Source organism: Protopterus annectens, chromosome 2.part0 (assembly GCF_019279795.1).
Source record: "Protopterus annectens isolate FY-2018-M chromosome 2.part0, PAN1.0, whole genome shotgun sequence".
NCBI classification, from domain to species: Eukaryota; Metazoa; Chordata; order Ceratodontiformes; family Protopteridae; genus Protopterus; species Protopterus annectens.
The window spans coordinates 1,347,474,753-1,347,493,048 of NC_056728.1; the positions used below are offsets into that span (position 1 = coordinate 1,347,474,753).

General features: G+C 38.5%; 1 protein-coding gene across 1 annotated transcript in view; it reads left to right on the forward strand.

The window, feature by feature from the left end:
* BBS7 (Bardet-Biedl syndrome 7) overlaps positions 1-18,296 on the forward strand; it is a 1,778,061-nt gene that overhangs the window by 719,108 nt on the left and 1,040,657 nt on the right. The window contains exon 6 of the mRNA XM_044061529.1: positions 392-464. Coding sequence (XP_043917464.1) covers positions 392-464 — 73 coding nt within the window. The remainder of the gene's footprint in view (positions 1-391; positions 465-18,296) is intronic.

The following is an 18,296-nucleotide window of genomic DNA, read 5'->3' on the forward strand; positions in this document are numbered from 1 at the left end:
TTCATCTGTGTTATGAGATGCATTGAATTTATCTGGAAGCAAGTTTTGCTATAAATTTTGTTTAGAAGTAAAAAGTGTGTACAACTGTTTCTGCTTAGATTAGAGAAAGCATGGCGGTGCCAAGTAGCACTTTACCACATAGCTATAAAGACCTTAAGCAGATATTTTATTTATTACTGGAGTGTGGCTCAAAGTGCTGACAACTGCAGCCCAATTTTAACATATGGTTCTGCTGTGTCTTCTTATCCTATTGAAGTTAATAATTGTCAGCTGAATTCAGTTTCTTAAACTGGCTGCACATTACTATTTGTTATTAACAGTACTAGCTAAGAGGTGTTTTGTTCAGCTAAAACACTTTATTAAACTACTGGGCTTTCAACTTGCTTTTTAGGAATCTGAGTTGTTGTATGAAGTTGAAGTTCCTGGACCGCCATCAGTGCTGGCTTTAAGCAGTGGCAATGGAGGTAAATAAAGCTGCATACAATTTTTAGAGGTTACTTTTTTAATGAGAACTGGGTCTATAAGCTCTGCTATGCCTGAATATTTAGTAGGAACTGTGTGTTCAAGATATTTGTATAGTAACAAATTTGTTAACAGTTAAATAAAGTTTATGCTGTGTGTGTACCATTTATAAAAAAAAGTACTGTACTGAATTTCAGTATTTACTGGGTAGTTATGTAGTAATGTTATCCAGTCACAGTCCTTTTCGGTTAATGACAATACAGCAAGTTGAGATACCTTGTTGCACAAATCCAGCTAGATTTTATATAAAGTGCATGTGTGCCTTTAATGAAGTTAATGCTAATGGGCTTAGTATATCTAAGAATCCAGCATACTCTGTCAGTTGGAAGTAAAGCTTCATAGTGTTAAGATCTTATCTGTTTATCTTTGACAATGTGTATTCCTTTGTATATACTTATACTGCCTGGTGTCAAAATTAAATATACCTAACACCAGAAGCTGCATTTTCAATTTTGCTGTGCATTTGGGCTATTGAGAATATTTGAAATGCTGATATATCTCCCCTTGCATGTATTTACCACAGAAATGTATGTCACATTATATCCATATATATGGTCAATATAGTATTTCTCATTTTCTCAGTGAAAATTGTATTATAGTTTAATTTTCATATCTGAGCACTTTTCTCACATAAGCATTTTATGTTCTAAACAGAGTAGTAGCAAATCTCACGTAATTATTTCACTTTTAACCCTCCTCTGAATCACCAAAGCTTTCTGTTGTATTTCTTTAATTTTTGATTCAAAATGACTTCACTATAACAATCAGTATCTTTCAATCTTTGGATCCGGTGCTTTGAACTATATCTCACTACAAGTGACCTTGCTGAAGAAAGTATACAATATGCAGTTTTGCCTCTTGTTGCAAGTATGGAAGTAAGTAAATTCTGTAACATTTTAAACCTTAAGGAAGAGGAAAGAAGCAAGATTTCTGTGTTGAAAAATAAATGTCATTCATATCATGTTTCAAAGATAAATCTGTCAGTATATAAGGCAATAATGTGTCATTAGAAATTAAATGGTTCATGAGTCAGTTAACCAAACAAAAGCATACAGAGGATGAATTTGAAGAGCGATGATTGTGTATGGAATTAGAACATCTCTGGTCAAAGGCAGATTATTATGGGAAGGTGGCCTGACGCTGTAAAAAAAACTGATCTGTCTAGAGTAAGTGAACTTTCACATATTTATCTTAAAAGCGTGACTGAACAGTTTAAATTGATTAAAACAAAGGCTATAAATGTGAAAGAGGATTTAGAAAACAAACAAAAAAAAATGCCAAAATAAAAGTGAAAACTATGAAAGAGATGTCATACAGTCACTTGAGATAACACAGGCTGAAACTGCAGGTAATGCAAGCAGTACAGCCACGGGCATGATAAAGTGACTTGCAAAGCATTCAGTAGAGTTTTGTAGGTTATGTGGTAGTCATTACCATTTTGCAAAAAGAGGCTGTGATGGATGGAAAAAAAAGTTTTGCACAAGATGTTAATATCGAAAGGGCAAGTAAGCCGAACAAAATGTTAATGTTTGTGGACTCAATTGAATTACATACATTGAACACAGTTCATGTTGTAGACTCTGGGAAAATGTGTTAGTTTGTAGCAGTTTGTTTGTGTCTTTCGGCTTTTCCCGGTTAGGGGTCGCCACAGCGGAACTCCGGTCCACTAATGATTGGCAGTTGATTTTTATGTACCAGCTTGCCAAGCCTGATGCACAACCTTCAACGAAGGTACGCCCATTCATGCATGTTTCCACGCAGAAGACGCTCTAGCTGAGAATCGAACCAGACAGCGTCTTACTGTGAGGCAACAACACTACCGCAGCACCTTTGTAGCAGTAATAATTTTAATTAATTTCACGCTGCTTACAACATAAATGACAAATGCTGGTCAGAAAAGCTGACAGTTAATGGCATAATTGTTGTATTTAAGTTTAATCTGCTTCTGTAATAAAGTATATGTATTAGCCTATCTTTTTCATGCTCTCACATTGCAAACTGAATTTTTGGGACAGATTTGACTAGATTGTGAGAACAAGTGCAAGAAATGCAGACTGTTCTGTCAAGTAATGGCCTTAGAAAATTAATGAAGCAAAACATTTTGGTTGCAATCATTGTGAGGAAAAAAATCATGCTGTGCTAGCAGATTGATTTACCAGTTAGTACAAATTGAAGCAGTAACCAATTCAAAGGTCAGAGCAGCAAGTCTAATAATATCGAAGTGTCATAAAGTCAGATTGTCTACACACCTGTAAAGTACAATCACAAGATTATCTTGCATGTTTGATAAGCATCATAAATTATTCCAAGAACATGATTAGTTATAGCTAATGCTGAGGTATACGACTTTAGAACAAATATGCATATTATTAATAATATTATTTTTCTGACATATGCAATAAGGGAGATTCTATCAGCAGTGATTTACTATAAGTTCGTGAACATATTTCAAAAAGTGTTAGAAGTATATTGCAGAATAGTGATGATATTTTGCAGTAAATTCTTATTTGTATAAATGTTTGGGTTATCTTTATGGTAAATAGATGCGATGGGGAATGAAAGCAGGAAAGAAGTAAAATAGAGAAGGTAATGACAGAAGCAACTTTTGGAATAATACAGAAAATTACCAGTTTGTTGATTATTTTTTGGGGGAGGGGGGCAGTTAAATGTGCCACGAATTAACCAGAGGAGGATCACATAGGATGACCTAAATTGAGGGAGATACAGTTTTGTAATAGAACGTACCAATAAGGAAATGATCCTAGAGCTTTTACTTTCAAATTGGGATGGAAAGAGGCCCTTGTTGACAGTAAATGCATTTGTGGAGGTCAGCCATAACAAATTAAGACTATTAGACTTTAAATTGCCTTCCTTTAGCCAAATGTGAGACTGCATTAGCAAATAATTAAAAACAATCTGAAATGAGGTGAAAAAGAACTACATAGAACGTGTGTTTAGGGAGGTAACAGGCAGAATTTTGCTGAAGAATGCCATGGTTTCCAAAGGAGGAGACAAATAAGACTAAAGCGAAAAGGAGAACATTCACGAAGGTATTGAAATGTAGAAGGAAAGAACAATACCAAACCAAGCTGAAAGAAGCCAGGAGGCAGTCAGAATAACAAAAGTACAAACTGACAAATGTATATTAAACTAGATATATGGGTTGCATTTTCATTGGCTTATTTGGAAAAGGATATAGCAAGTGTTTTTAAATGAACTCATTGTTAGTCTCATGTTATACTTTAAGAGCTTCGGGGTTAAGGAAGTTTTCCCATTACCACCAATGATGAGGGATCTAAACTTAATTAGAGAGGCTGGGTGTGGGTGGACAGCTTCTTATATGGGGATGCAGAGAGGGCTTGCTCCCCTCCAGAAATGCTTTTGTCTGTGGTCAGCATTTCCTAGTGCCATCTTTAGTTTTTATGATGTTTTCTAATTCAGTCTTTACTACGAATGTATATCAGACACTGTTATGTGTATATTGTAGGCCAAGAAAAACCTAAAGAAGGCATGCTAAGAGTTGACAGAGGGGCCAGAAGTTATAAACCATGAGAAGGCAGAAGCCCTGGCTGAATTTCATGAACTTGGCTTGTTTGTGCATTAAGGTGTAAAAAGACACAACTTACTGTTACTGCACCATGCCATAAGGGGCTGTGATGTGATAATTCATGAAAGTCACATCATGATCCCTATAGTATGAGTATTAATTTGCAGGCCAAGAAACTATGGCATGGGGAAATACTAACAAATATTCTGCTGTGCTATAGTAAGGCAGAAGGCCAAGGGTTAGCATTGGGCAAGCTATATGAAATACAACTATGACATGCAGCAATAAGTAGAAGCTCCAGAAGCAGCATGCATGTACTCTTAATTTATAGTGGACAGGAGTTGAAGCAGGAGGACTACCATCGTTTAATGTTTTATTTTACAAGTGATAGGAGGTAAAAGTGGGCAGCCCTGGATAACAAGTTCATTAAATAAGTTAACAAGGTTGGGACAACCCAAACACTGCCATGTAACTGTCATGGGAAGAGGATGTCAGCTCTAGAGACCAGCATTATTACTTATATTTTACATAAGGAGGAGGAAGGCACTGTGTGGCCACATACAAACACACACACACACACATATATATATATATATAAAACTATAACAGAGATCAATGTATACACAATATAGAAAAATGATACACAAAATGCATAGACAGAATGCCAACTAAAATCTGAGGCATTAATTAGTAGATGTGTTAGACATCTATCACACAGTTGCATGGATACTGTAAGAAAAATGTTGAGACTTGAATCCTGATACAAAAGATAAGCAGTAGTGTAGGAAGTAGGTGCTGTTTCCATTGGCATAGAGGGATAAAACCGTGTCTATGATCCAGATGACCAGGATTTGACTAGCGGCCTAGGCACTTGAAGGAGCTGGTGAGGGAAGGGAGGAATGGCAAGGCTCTGCTTGCTTGCCTGCCTTTGGTGAAGTGGGGTGGGGATGGTGTACTGGTGAGATAGGTCATGCCCTAGTGGGGATCAGAGCTACAAATGGCATATGAGCTAGGCAAGTGGGCTTATGGTGTAGAGCACACTGGGATCTGTGTCCTGTTTCTTGCAGTGACATATCAGATTATGCTGGCACATAGGTGTTAAGGCTTCTTTGTAACCTGTCAGTCTAGCCACTGCACGCCACAGTGGTGGCTCTCAGGTTTCCCCCATACTCTTTCATCCCCAGTCTGACTTTGGCCTGAATAGAGTTAAACACCTTAGTAGATGGTGCATACAGGAGAGGATCGGCTTAGGGGGAGCCACATTGCAGCAGAAGGTCAATCCCAACCCAGTGAAAGTCTATACCATGTTGAAAAAATAGTGTAGAAAACAGCATGACTACTTAAAATTGGAAATAGGCAGACAAATGTTGTATGCCTAAGAGAATAGAAGAAAGTCAATGAAAGTCAATTCAGGAGGTAAAGAAGGGGAGGGAAGATAGAATACAAGAGGCCATGCAAAGTGTCAGGGATGAGGTCTAGGGGAATAAGAAGAATGAGCTGGAGATTTATAATTGGAAAGAAATTTGGCAGTTTAAAAGTATTTGCAGGTGTTGGAGAATGTAGGGAGGTCTTACGTTTCAGGCAAAGAAAATTCCTAACTTCAGAACCTGGCTTAGAAAAGGCAGTGTCAATAGTAAAAAGAATGAGTTGTCATGTTTAAGGTGTCGATGCTATACAGCTAATAGTAAAGGAGGTAGTGAGCGAAAGGGTACCCTTAACTTCAAGTGGGAGACAGCAGTTGAGGTTTTGTAGTTTATAAGTAAATTTATAAATCTGTAATAGTTTATATATTTACGAAAAAAGTGGAGTGGCCCTTTCATTGACTGGAAGGCAGAGTTTTGAAATACTTGGCACTTTATAAGCTTACTTACATATTTGTTTGTTAGCTGGGTAAGTTAACTGGTTTGCAGTGACCTAAGCCAAGGGTGCAGAAGGCAACACATGTGTTAGTTGTAAGCACAAGTCATAATAAGTCAGAGACTCATGAGTGACTGACATACAGATTTGATAGAATAATACTACATGTCTTAAGCCTTTACAAGACAAAGGACACAAATATTTAGTGTGAAATGACAGCTTGGAGTTTTACCACACTTATGACTTGCAGTGGATATAAAAAGTGTACACACGCCTGTTAAAATGCCAGGTTTTTGTGATATAAAAAAAAAAAAATGACCACAGTAAATAATTTCAAAACTTTTCCCAACTTTAATGTGATCTATAACCTGTGCAATTCAATTGAAAAACAAACAAATCTGTTAGGGGAAAAAATAAAAAACTGGTTCCATAAGTGTATACACCCTTAAACTAATACTTTGTTGAAGCACCTGTTGATTTAATTACAGTATTCAGTCTTTTTATGTCCACTGTACATACTGAACTTTACTAACCTAATATCCTTGAGATGTTGTCATTTATATATTGATGATAAATGTTCTCTAAAATTTGATCTGATGTTGTTAATCTTCATTCATTCATGACGGGTGGGTCTTTGTTCTGTCCTCGGAACCAACTCTGCCGATATAACAAGCTCGCGCCAGTCAAAAACTCTCGGGCTAAGTTACCAATAGCGCCCCTCTCCTCATCTCCTCAGATCTCGTTTGCCGCGTTTGTCAAGACACGTCAGGCCAGCTCTCAAGCTGTTTCACTTTTTTCACTAAATATTGAATTTTTGCCTTTCTAATCGCTAGAACTCCATTATTCTTGGTCATTTATACTTTGTGATACTTTCCTCTTGTGTGAATGAAATTTTTTCCCTCCCCTTTTATCTCAGTGGTATTTCTTAGTACCATTGTTGATACAGGCCCCTCCCATTCCCTTTGGTAATTTATATACCATCGTTGGTAATCTTCTTCTTCACTTTACCCCTTTGGGTATTCCTCTCATTTACCATTGTTGATAATAAAAAAAAAAAAATACAATATTTTCTTTATATGTGTGTGAATGTGCAGCCTATCATGACAGAATATCTTTCCTACTGTTGAATAGTTGTTGTTTCATTGCTGTTCATTTACTGTTGTCTGGATATTGTTATAATGGCGGATAAAAGGGGCACTGCTGGTTTCAAACAATGTGGCAGGAAGATGCCAAACTCTGATGGCCATCTCTCCTGTGTCTATTGCCTGGGAGTACCTCACTTAAAGGTTCAATCTCCATGCCAGCTCTGTAAGGGCTTTAGTGCCTGCACCTTAGCCGAGTGCAAGAATAAATAAATTCTAAAGGGTCTTTTAAAAACCCCCTTTCTCGGAGGCTTTATCTGAGGTGGAGGTCTCAACCCCTCCTAAAAAAGAGTCGAAAAAGAGGAGCCAGCCAGTACCAACAGGATCTGAGGCGGAGGTCTCAACCCCTCCTAAAAAAGAGTCGAAAAAGAGGAGCCAGCCACTACCAACAGGTCCTCATTTTCAAGAATCATAAAACACTAAGACCCAGGTTCATACGGAACCAAAACCAAAAATTGCAAAAATGAACTTGACACCTGTTTCAGCAGTGGACTCTAAAACTCCATCCACAATGCTGTCCTTAACCACAGAACCGACAATCACTACTTCTCCCACTGTATCGACCTCTTCTACGGTACCACAGACCCTCTTGGCACCAAAATTAGTCTCTCCATTAAAACCGGCCCCCCCCCCATCACAACCTTCCAGTCTTTTGACCACAGTGCCGATGGTCCATACACTAGCCAGGACCAGATATTCTCTATCAGTTGACCCTTTTGTTGGGCAACAGTTAAGTCCATTCGTTGATCAGCTTGAATCTCCATCGGGGATGTCAACCCATTCCACCAGCAGCCTTTCGGAGCACGACATAGTGAAACTTGTGGATCAGCTCCTAGCAACCAGAGGCATCCCGACTCTTATCTAAAACCTCCCTCCCACCCAGAGCCGAAGATTTTTCTCCACAGACTCCAACATATATTCCTTCTTTAACCTCCTCCCAGGTTTTGGAGCCCTCAGTGCTGACACCTATCTCAGTTCCAGCTTCTTCGGTTCCACTGGTAGATCTTACCATGGTTCCAGAGCCTACCCTGTGGTCCACGGCTCAATCGGAGCCACCCCACCCTCGAGACCATGACTGGACAAAATATTCTCCCCTCCAGAGAATCAGCTCCATTGGTCCAAAGTCTTGGCAGTAGATGCTATGGTGGTGGTGGCGGCCACAAGGAAAAAACTTGCAGAAGAGAGTCCTGCTGTCCATCCTCCAAACAGGGAGTCCCGGATGATGGGCAGACTAGGGAACGGGTTTACGCTTCAATGACCTTTGCCATATGGTCGTTGAACTATTTCTCACATTATACCCATCTTCAGAGGGACCTGATTACAGAACTTTCAGGAACCTTAGAAGGAGCAGTGTCTGATGAGGTACGTGACAAAGTTACCTCCCAGCTTTCCACCCTAGAATCCATTTCTAATTCATCCATGCGGTTGATTGCCCATACAACCAAAGGTGCGGCCAGAGCAGTGGGTACAGGCATTGTCATGAGACGTCAAACCTGGATGCGCTTGTGCGATTTTTTCAAGTCTTCCTTTGTCAGTGCTCCCGTTGATGAGTTTTCTCTGTTTGGCCCTAAAGTTAAAGACATCTTGGCAAGGTGTGAGAAAGATGGAAAGACCCTGTCTGCTGTTGGCGTATGTTTGTCTGCTCCTCAACGATCCTATACCAGGAATCAGAGAAGTGGGAAAATGTGGTTCAAGAAATCCCAAGGGCCTTTTCATGACACACATGGCAAGTTTTCTCCCTGGGGCAGAAGGGAGACCTCATCAGGAAGATGGCCCATCCATGGCAGAAGGGGCCCACAAAATCAGGGCTCCAGGGACTTCTTCTCTGGGCAGCCCTATCAGCGCTCCTGAAGAGCGTCCTGATTGCTTGCCTCTGGAAGCAGTCGGGGACGATTCTCTCTGCACCACTTAGCCTGGCATGTAATAACATCAGATCCCTGGGTGGAGAAGCTAATGACCAGAGGTTACCATATTCCCTTCAACCTTTATCCAAGGCCACAAAAGCAAATGCCTGATGTTCCACCCAGTCAGGGGGATGCAAAAGCTCAAGAAGTTTTAAAGCTGCTAGAGAAAATAATCATCCAAACAGTCCCACCAGAACAAATAGGATCCGGATTTTACTCGAGATGCTTTTTAGTGCCAAAAAAGACAGGGGACTGGAGGCCAATTTTAGACCTCAGTATCTTGAACAAATTCATCAGACAAAATTCCGTATGGTCATGGTTCAGTCTATCCTTCCATTTCTGGAAAAGGACAATTGGATGTGCTCGATAGATCTTTAGGATGGGTATTACCGCATAAAAATGAACAAACAATCCAGAAGATATCTCCGCTTCCAGCTGGGACCGACTGGGAGCCATAAAAAGAACCAACTCCAAGACAGCTCAAAACCTCAGTGGCTTTGCTTGTAATAAAAGAAGTCTTGTTTATGTTTTTAGAGGTCTTGGAGTTGGTTCTTTTTATGGTTTTGGAACTTCCTAACTACCTGTTTATCACTGCATCAACTTTTTATTGGTACTGACTGGGAGATGATTATTATCAATTTCGGGCACTGCCCTTCGGTCTCACTACAGCCCCCAGGGTATTCACCAAATGCATGGCAGTAGTAACAGCTCACTTGAGACTGCAAGGACTTCTGTTGTTACTGTATTTAGACGATTGGTTCCTTACCACACCCATCAAACATCTACTGCTTCAGGCCTTATGCTACACTCTAGAACTGGCAGACATATTAGGCATCTTAATAAACAAGGAAAAGTCAAAACTGGTACCAGCTCAAAGCTCAGAATTCATTGGAGCAATTTTCGACACAAGATCCTGTCTAGTTGCTCTACCTCATCACAGATTACAAAGGTTAAGATCCCAGCTACAACTGATACTCTCTCAAGACTTAGTCCCAGCTTGTTTAGTCTTACAACTATTGGGTTTGATGGCAGCAACAATCACTCTGGTTCCACTGATGAGATTCCACATGAGGCTGCTTCAGTGGCTCCTAGTGTCTCGGTGGTCTCTACTGATACATCCCATGTCTTACCCATTCTGCATAAACCATTACAAACAAGATCTGAATTGGTGGATGAAGCCAGGACACGAGTTATGGAGTCACCCCTTTTCACCCCCTCAACCCAAGGCCGTAGTGACCATGGATGCATCCCTGATGGATGGGGCATTTTCAGAGAAAAACAGTCCAAGGCACTTGGTCGACCTTAGAGGCCAATCTGCACATCAGTGCCCCAGAACTGAGGGAGGTGCTTCTAGTGTTGCAAGCATTCCAATCTGCCCTTCCGTCGGGGACAATTGCTATCCAGTCAGACAACATGTTGGTGGTCTGGTACATCAACAAACAAGGAGGAACCAAATCTTACCCATTATGTCGGGAAGCCCTGAGAGTGTGGCAATGGGCGATAGATTCCAACCACTTTCTGACAGCAATGCACATTCCCGGGAATTCCAATGTGATTGCGGACAAACTGAGCAGAAGCATCCTTATGCCTCACAAGTGGTCTTTCAATCCCGTAATAGAGACAGAAATCTTTTATCGTTGGGGCCAGCCTTGCTGCGATCTCTGTGCCTCTCCCTTGAACCACAAATGCAGCAGCTACTTCACCCTGATTCCCCCTCGGGGAAGTCACCAAGACATGCTCTGATGCACGATTGGCCCCCGGGTCTGCTTTATGCCTTTCCTCTCTTTCCTCTGATACCACAGTTTTTAATGAAAGTGCAGTGGTTGAGAAGCAAAGTGATCCTCATTGCACCCTATTGACCCCGTCAAGTCTGGTTCTCCTTTCTGTGGCCTCACCTAATTCACCGTCCTTGGAATCTGGAGCCAACCTCAGGACTGCTGTCTTATCCACAGGGGCTGGTCCATCCCAACCTACCGAGTTTCAAGCTGACCACTTGGTTTCTCCACTTCCAGTAATTGCCAGGCAGAGTAATCTATCTTCCCCAGTGCAAAAGATACTTCTGGCTTCCCATAAACCATCCACCAGGAAACGTTATCATAGTAAATGGAACTGATTTGTGATCTGGGCTTAAGAACAAAGATTCGATTCCTTCTCAGCCCCGATTCATAAGGTCTTAGAATACTTGTCAACTCTACTCCAATCAGGAGCCTCAGCTTCTACTATCAGAGTCCATTTAGTAGCTATCTCCAATTTTCACAATGGCTTTAATGATTCTTCCTTGATATCTCACCAACTCTCCAAAACCTTCTTAAAGGGAGTCATGCATATGAGACCACCACTTAAAGATCCTGTTGAACCCTGGAATTTGACGATTGTCTTACAAACTTTAATTCAACAATCCTTTGAGCCATCAGCCACCTGCGATATAAAGTTTTTGTCTTGGAAAACCGTATTTCTTGTAGCCATCATGTCAGCCAGGAGGATATCAGAGTTACAGGCCTTATGTGTAAAATGCTTATACATCATTTTTCACAAAAAGAGGGTATCACTTCGGGCTAACCCCTCCTTTTTACCCAAAGTTGTTTCAGATTCAAATCTTAACCAGTCCATTGACTTGCCAGATTTTTTTTTCCAAATTTTTCTAACAAAGTAATACTGTTTGCATTTGTTAGACATGCATAGACAATTACGTTTTTACTTAGGACTAAATCATTCAGAAAATTGGATCAACTGTTCCTGTCTTTTTCAGGTCCAAGATTAGGCAAACCAGTTTCCAAAGTCACTTTATCAAAATGGTTGAGAGATTGCATTACCTTTGTTTATCAACAGAACAAAATGACTATATCAGCTAAAGTCAAGGTTCACTCCAGTGTCCACTTCAGTGGCCTTTCACTCAAGAGCCTCTATGGATGACATTTGCGCAGCAGCTACTTGGGCTACCCCTCATACCTTTATTACTCATTACAAATTGGATATGGTCTCCAGGGGAAGAGCATACTTTGGTTCAATGGTGCTCAGGAATATCCTTCCATAGGGCCTCCCAGGACATAAAATAGCTAGAGACTCTGTCCCATACGTCATGAATGAATGAAGATCAACAGCAGAGATGAAATGTTATGGTAAGAACATAACTTATTTTTTTCTGAAAGATGCAACTCTGTTTTTCATTCTTGAACTGCACAGTCAAATGGTTCCATGTAGTTGGTGACTTTCCTAAAAGCCTTTTCCTCAGCAAGTTAAAAAAATTGACAGATGTTTTAATTTTAGTGCTGCCTGTTGGCGTATGGATGTGGATTACTTCTTGTATATAGCCTAATGGAGACAGATAATCCAAAAAATGTAACTTAAAGATAAGTGGGGCAAGTTATCAGCATTGTACATGATATGCTAAGGAGTCGCTTTGTATTTTGTAGAAACAGCCAATGCTGGCCATGATTTTCTGAAAGTAAAGTGCATCTGCAAATCCTGTTCAGAGAGGTTTATTAGAGCATGAGTATTTTGTGCAGTTACAGGTGATAACTGATTGCTCATATTCTAAATTCAGAAGTGGAGATTAATACCTGCAGCTCTATTCAAAAGACTAATTTTTGTTGGGTATTGCTTGAACCTTTTTTGTTTCATAGTAGTTATATTTTCTTAACAGAGGTGTTTTCTTTTATTTTTTTCTGTTGCAATCGTTATACCTTACAAACCATGCCAGCACAACTATGATGCACACATTATACATTACTTTTAATATATCCAGTCATTGTCAGTCAAACATTACATAATGCATTTAAATCCTGCCTTCTTTTAAACCTCTTTCCTCCTCTGCATGTATTGATCCCACATTTTCCTTCTTTTCCTATGTAATTTGCTCCTGCCTTTTTCCAAAGATCCCATTCCAGTTGTTTTCTCTCTGTTATTAACTTCATTACTTCTAGTAAAGTTGGTTTAGACTTTGATTTCTGTTTTCAAGTAATTGCTTTTTTGGCAGCCATCATAATTAGACTCAGCAAGGCCTTACTATGTGCAGGTAATTCTGATTCTGTATCTTAGCTAAAAAAAATCCTTTCCCTAGTTTACTCCAGTTTGCTCACCCAGTATCTCTGACAGTGCAGACTGCAGGGAATGTTTAAAGTCTGCCAACTCATTACACTCCCAAAAATATATATGTTCCCAGTTATCTCTTTCTTCCCCATCACGCCTCCGACATTTGCTGTCTACCTGAAAAAAAATTCTTTGGAGCCTGCTTGGGGTATAAAATACCTATGTAAACACTTCCAGGCAAAGATCCTAAATCTTCTAGATTTTGTTGCATATTTGGGAGACGTGCATATATCCCCATTGTTTCTTTGTGAATTGCTTATCCATTCTCTCTTCCCAATCCTTCCTAACCTCTTCAGATTGATTCTTATAGTTATAATGCAATATTTTATATGCTGTACTAATTACTCCTTTCTTAATGGCAGATTCTGTTCTAGATTCTATCAGTAACTCTACCAGTGCTGGCCTTTTGTTTAGGACCCCCCCATTTCTTTCTCTTTGCCTATACTCTGATATCAATCCTTGATATGGAAGGCAATCTCTAACCTGCAGTCCAAATAAGTTCTTGGCGTCTTCCCATTCTATTACCTTTCCCTTTCTAGTTATTTGCTCCCAATACCTTGGTTCCTTTGCCAATTTTCTCCAGTGTATTCCTATCCCCTCTTGCCTATTGTCTGTATCCCTAATTGCAGTCAATCCCTATCAGCAGAATCTTTCTCCATTCCCTTATTGGCTTAGTTCTTAGAATACCTTCTGCTACTTTATGAATATAATATTCTGTATGATTATTATTGTTCTCCTTAAAGATCTGCATCCAAAATCCCAGTCTCCCTGTTACTTGAGCTTTCCTCCTGTTTCATCATCATGTCTTTCCATTTTGAATTATAGTTTTCTGCTTGTGCTATGTATAGGAGCCTTAACTGTGCTGTTCTGAAATACCTCTTCATCTCTGGTAATCCCAATCCCTAACAGAGGTGCTTTTTGTCTTAGAAGCACATGCTAAGTGGGTCATATTTTCACCTTGTATGAAAACAAGGATGTAGAACCACTATCATCTTCAGTCCATTAGATTCTGGTATATTTTACTACCTTATTTAATGCTGGATTAGCCTAGTTATCTTTAACTCTATAAGACTGATAATTCTGTCTTTATGCCATCTTCTTAAACTGTAGCTTCCTAGCTTGCAGTGAAACTGTATTTGAAGAGGTTCCCTCATTTCATGCTTCCAAGACATCCCATATCTTAGCCTTGGGTCTTGCATTTCATTACTGATGGGTTAAGTTTTCATTAGTTGGAAACTGTTTGTACATAAGACCATAAACATCTTCTCTGGAAAACAGTTTTCTTTTATACAGTTACATCATTCAAGGATTTTTGAACTGAAATGAGATGTTAAGAGCCAAATGAAGTTTTCAAAGGAAAATTATGTAATTGAAGACCAGCCCATCCTTTATCTATCTATCTGTCTATCTATCTACCTATCTATCTATCTATCTATCTATCTATCTATCTATCTCTGTCTGTCTACTTAGCTAGCTGTAGATGTATCTAGCCATCCATCATTTGTTGATAAGGTTAGTCCTACAAGGCTAGTGGCCTCTTTTCAGGGGAGACCCTAGGTGATATTTTTACTAAAAGCAGAACTTTGGCCAGGGCATCAGGGAACTTTTCGAGCACTCGGTGGCACAAGAGGGTGTCATTAGTGCTTGGAGAATTCCAGAATGGTGAAAGGAGGAAGCATTGTTGCTGGAGAAATTTTGGTGAGAGAATCACAGCAAGCTGAAATCCTAGTTACGGTGTTAGAAAGTTGTGGGTTGGATATAGAAATAATGGTGATCTTAGTGAAGGAAAGAGAGCCAAGTTAAGGCAAGGAGGTAAGCTCGAGTGATGTGATAGATTGAGGGCTGTAGGAACAGTATGATAATGAAGCAGATACTGTGACATAAAAGCAGATTACAGAGACTGAAAGCACTAACTGATGGAGTAATCAGTTTTAAGAATATGATTCTGCAGCTGTCCTGTGGATGCAGAAATAAAGTAAAAAAACACATGCACATGCAAGTGCCATAAGGCAGGGAACAACAAGAAGTATACAACATAAAGATGGGCATTTGCCAGCAGCAGAAGGGCAGCAACCTCAAAAAAAAAGATTGGTGGTAAGAATAAGAAACAAAACCAATGCTACTACTGACAGGTATCACATTATTGACAGTATTATATTGTTGATAGGATTTACTTTAAAAGTCATAAGAGCTTTGATAAATTTAGGGTTGGAAGAGTTTTGTGACATAACTTTTGAGACTTTCAAGTGCAGGAAAGTTTATGGTGAAATAGAAAAAAGAAAGGACTATCTTGGAAAGACTTTATTTTACAGGACTTTGGCTTGCAGTTAAAAAGAAAACTGACTAAATTGGTTCAGAAATTTGGAGTAATTTGAACTTAAAACATTTTTTTCTTCACAATATGTGATGAAGTACATAATAAAAAGGTATAATAACAGAAATATATGGATGAGGGATGAGAAGTGTGGGTTACACCAGATATGGATCATGAAAATTTATACTACATTTCAAACAGTATAATAGCAAATAAAGAAAGAGCAACTGTTCAGTACTGGGGCCAACTGAAAGCTTGTTTTATTATGGGGATGAAGCACATTTGGTTCAGGAATGTTCAAAAAGAAGCTATGGGCAATACCAGGATCAAGAAGACCGTTCTGCTAAAAACTGTAGACCATTTTGTAGGAAATATAATTTGGTTTGGCTGCCCTGTGCTGGAAAAAGAAAGTGCATGAAAAAAATGAGGAGGAAAAAAGACAATATATAGAAAGCAGTAATTAGGAAGAAAATGAAACGGCTGATGTAAGTGACAAAGGAAGTGAAAGAAATATAATGCATTTTGAAGAAAAGGAGCATGGAGAAGAATAATGGTAGAGATACAAACAAAATAAATATGAGTTAGCAAGAAGAACAAGAGCAGAATGAAGTTAAATCTTTTGGAGAAAGGGTAGAAAGGAGAAAAAGAACAAGGAGGCTAAGAGGAAAGAATACGTAAACAAATGGGAATTGGACAATTTAGGTATTTTGGGACTAAATGTGAACTTGTAGGAATGAAATGAGAAATTTAATGGTTTTTGAATGGCTCAAAAAGATGGATGTATTATGTTTCCTGGATAAACACTGTATTAAAAAAGAGACGAATGTGTATCGGGAAAAAACATTATATGGTCAGGATATAAAATGTGTTCTGAGTTAGTGTTAAGAGAAGATGAAGTAAAAATAGATGTATAATGTGATATTGAGATGGGTGATGATATGTGACATGAAGAAAAATGGAAATTGTGTGAGGTTACATATATACATATATAAACATGTCAGAAAAAATGTGTGAAAAGTTTAAAAATATGTGGTAGTAAACATGTCAATTGTATTTTATCAGAGACTTAAACTGTAAAGGTAATAAAAAAAAAAAAAAACAAGGAACAAAAAGGAAAAATAGCACAATATGTAAAGATGACAAAATAAGTGATGCTATCTGGTAACTTGAGAATCTGAAAAAGTGGTGAGTGGATGCACCAAAGGGGAATTTTTAAAACAGAAGCATATCATATATTCAGGTGACATAAAGGACTTGGCAGGAGAAGTTGATTGTTCAGAAATACAGGTTGTTTTAAGTGATAATGAAAAAATAATAAAAGAAGAGAAAAGGAATAAAAACGTTTAACTGGAAATTTAAGTAAAAAGAAAGAAATGAAGGGAGAAGGTAGTACACTTATGAAAGCTGGGCACAGTGTGTTTAAAGAGAAATATAAAAATGCATTTTTGAAAGTAGAGTCAAAAAGAGAAATAGTGGAATATGAAACATGCTGAAAGCTATTGAGAAAGAAATGGAAGAAGTAATAAAGTAAGAGAAATAGAAAAAATGTATGAGAATAATAAAGAAAAAAATGAAGACAGTAATATTTTACATGGAAAGAAGGAAGAAGTTTTACCCTTTTTTAGGAAAGGAGGTAAAAGAAGGGAAGGTAGGACAGATGGAATAGTAAATCATAATAGAGTAGTAAAATGTAAACAAAAAGAAATTATGGAGATAGAATATTTAATACAAACAATGTACAAGAAGGAAGAAGTTGAAAGGCGAAGGTGGAAAGTAAAGACATTTTCACATAGAACAAAATTTAAATTATAAGAAAGAATTGAAATAAAAGAATTGGAAGACATTATAAAATAAGGGAAGGAAGAATCCGCACCAGGCTTAGATGTAAGTTATGAATATTATAAGGGGATGAGCGTAAGGGAAAGAAGTATTTGTGGAAACACTGAATGGATTGTTAGAAGAAGGGATAGAAGATGAAAAGATGTATGTGGGGGTGATTAAATTTATATGGAAGAAAGTTAACAAAAATATCATGAATTAGAAGCCAATAACACTTATGAATACTGATTATATTTTTTTATGAAAATAATAAAAAAAATGAGGATAGTTGTGAAAGAAGTGATGGGGATGGGATATATGTAGCATGAGGGGATCACTACGGAATACTGAAATTCCACAATCCCGAAACTCTGAATCCCGATGACCAGAATCTCGAGATTGCGGAATCTCGGAACTTAAAAAAATAAATAAAAAACTAAAACCTACAGCAAACTATTCTAACATGTATGCAAGGGGGCAAGCCCCCCTGCACCCCCACACCCCTGCAACTTAAATATGCCAACACCGAGATCGCACTACAGTGGAGTGAATGGCAAAGTTCCTGTTCCACACTGTATAGCAATCCCCATTTACTATGTTCGAGATTCCGCAACCTTGAGATTCTGGTCCTCGGGATTCAGAATTCCTGGATTGTGGAATTTTAGTATTCCGTAGTGATCCCAGTATGAAAGATGTTAGTAATAAAAGCAGTACAAATATGCTATTTTTAGGGAAAATAAAGACACAAGGTTGACTGCATGTGAGACAGCAAAACCATTTGATTCAGTAAGTGATGAGATAATGTGGGATATTTAAGGGTTTATATGGGTTTTATGGGTTTGCTGGGAAATTTAATAAAGTATTAAAGAAGTGTTTTGAGATGTCTTGGATGAAGGCTATTCTATATGGTTGCTTAAGAAAGAAAATAAACATTGACAAAAGAGTGAAACAGAGGTGTCCAATGAGTATGTGTTTGTGTATGATAGTAATGAATGCAATAATACAGATATGCACTGATGAAATGAGAGAAGCAGGATGTGAAATGGAAAAAGGTGTAGTAATACCTTTAGTTTTTGTAAGAAAAAATATAGTATGGATGAGGG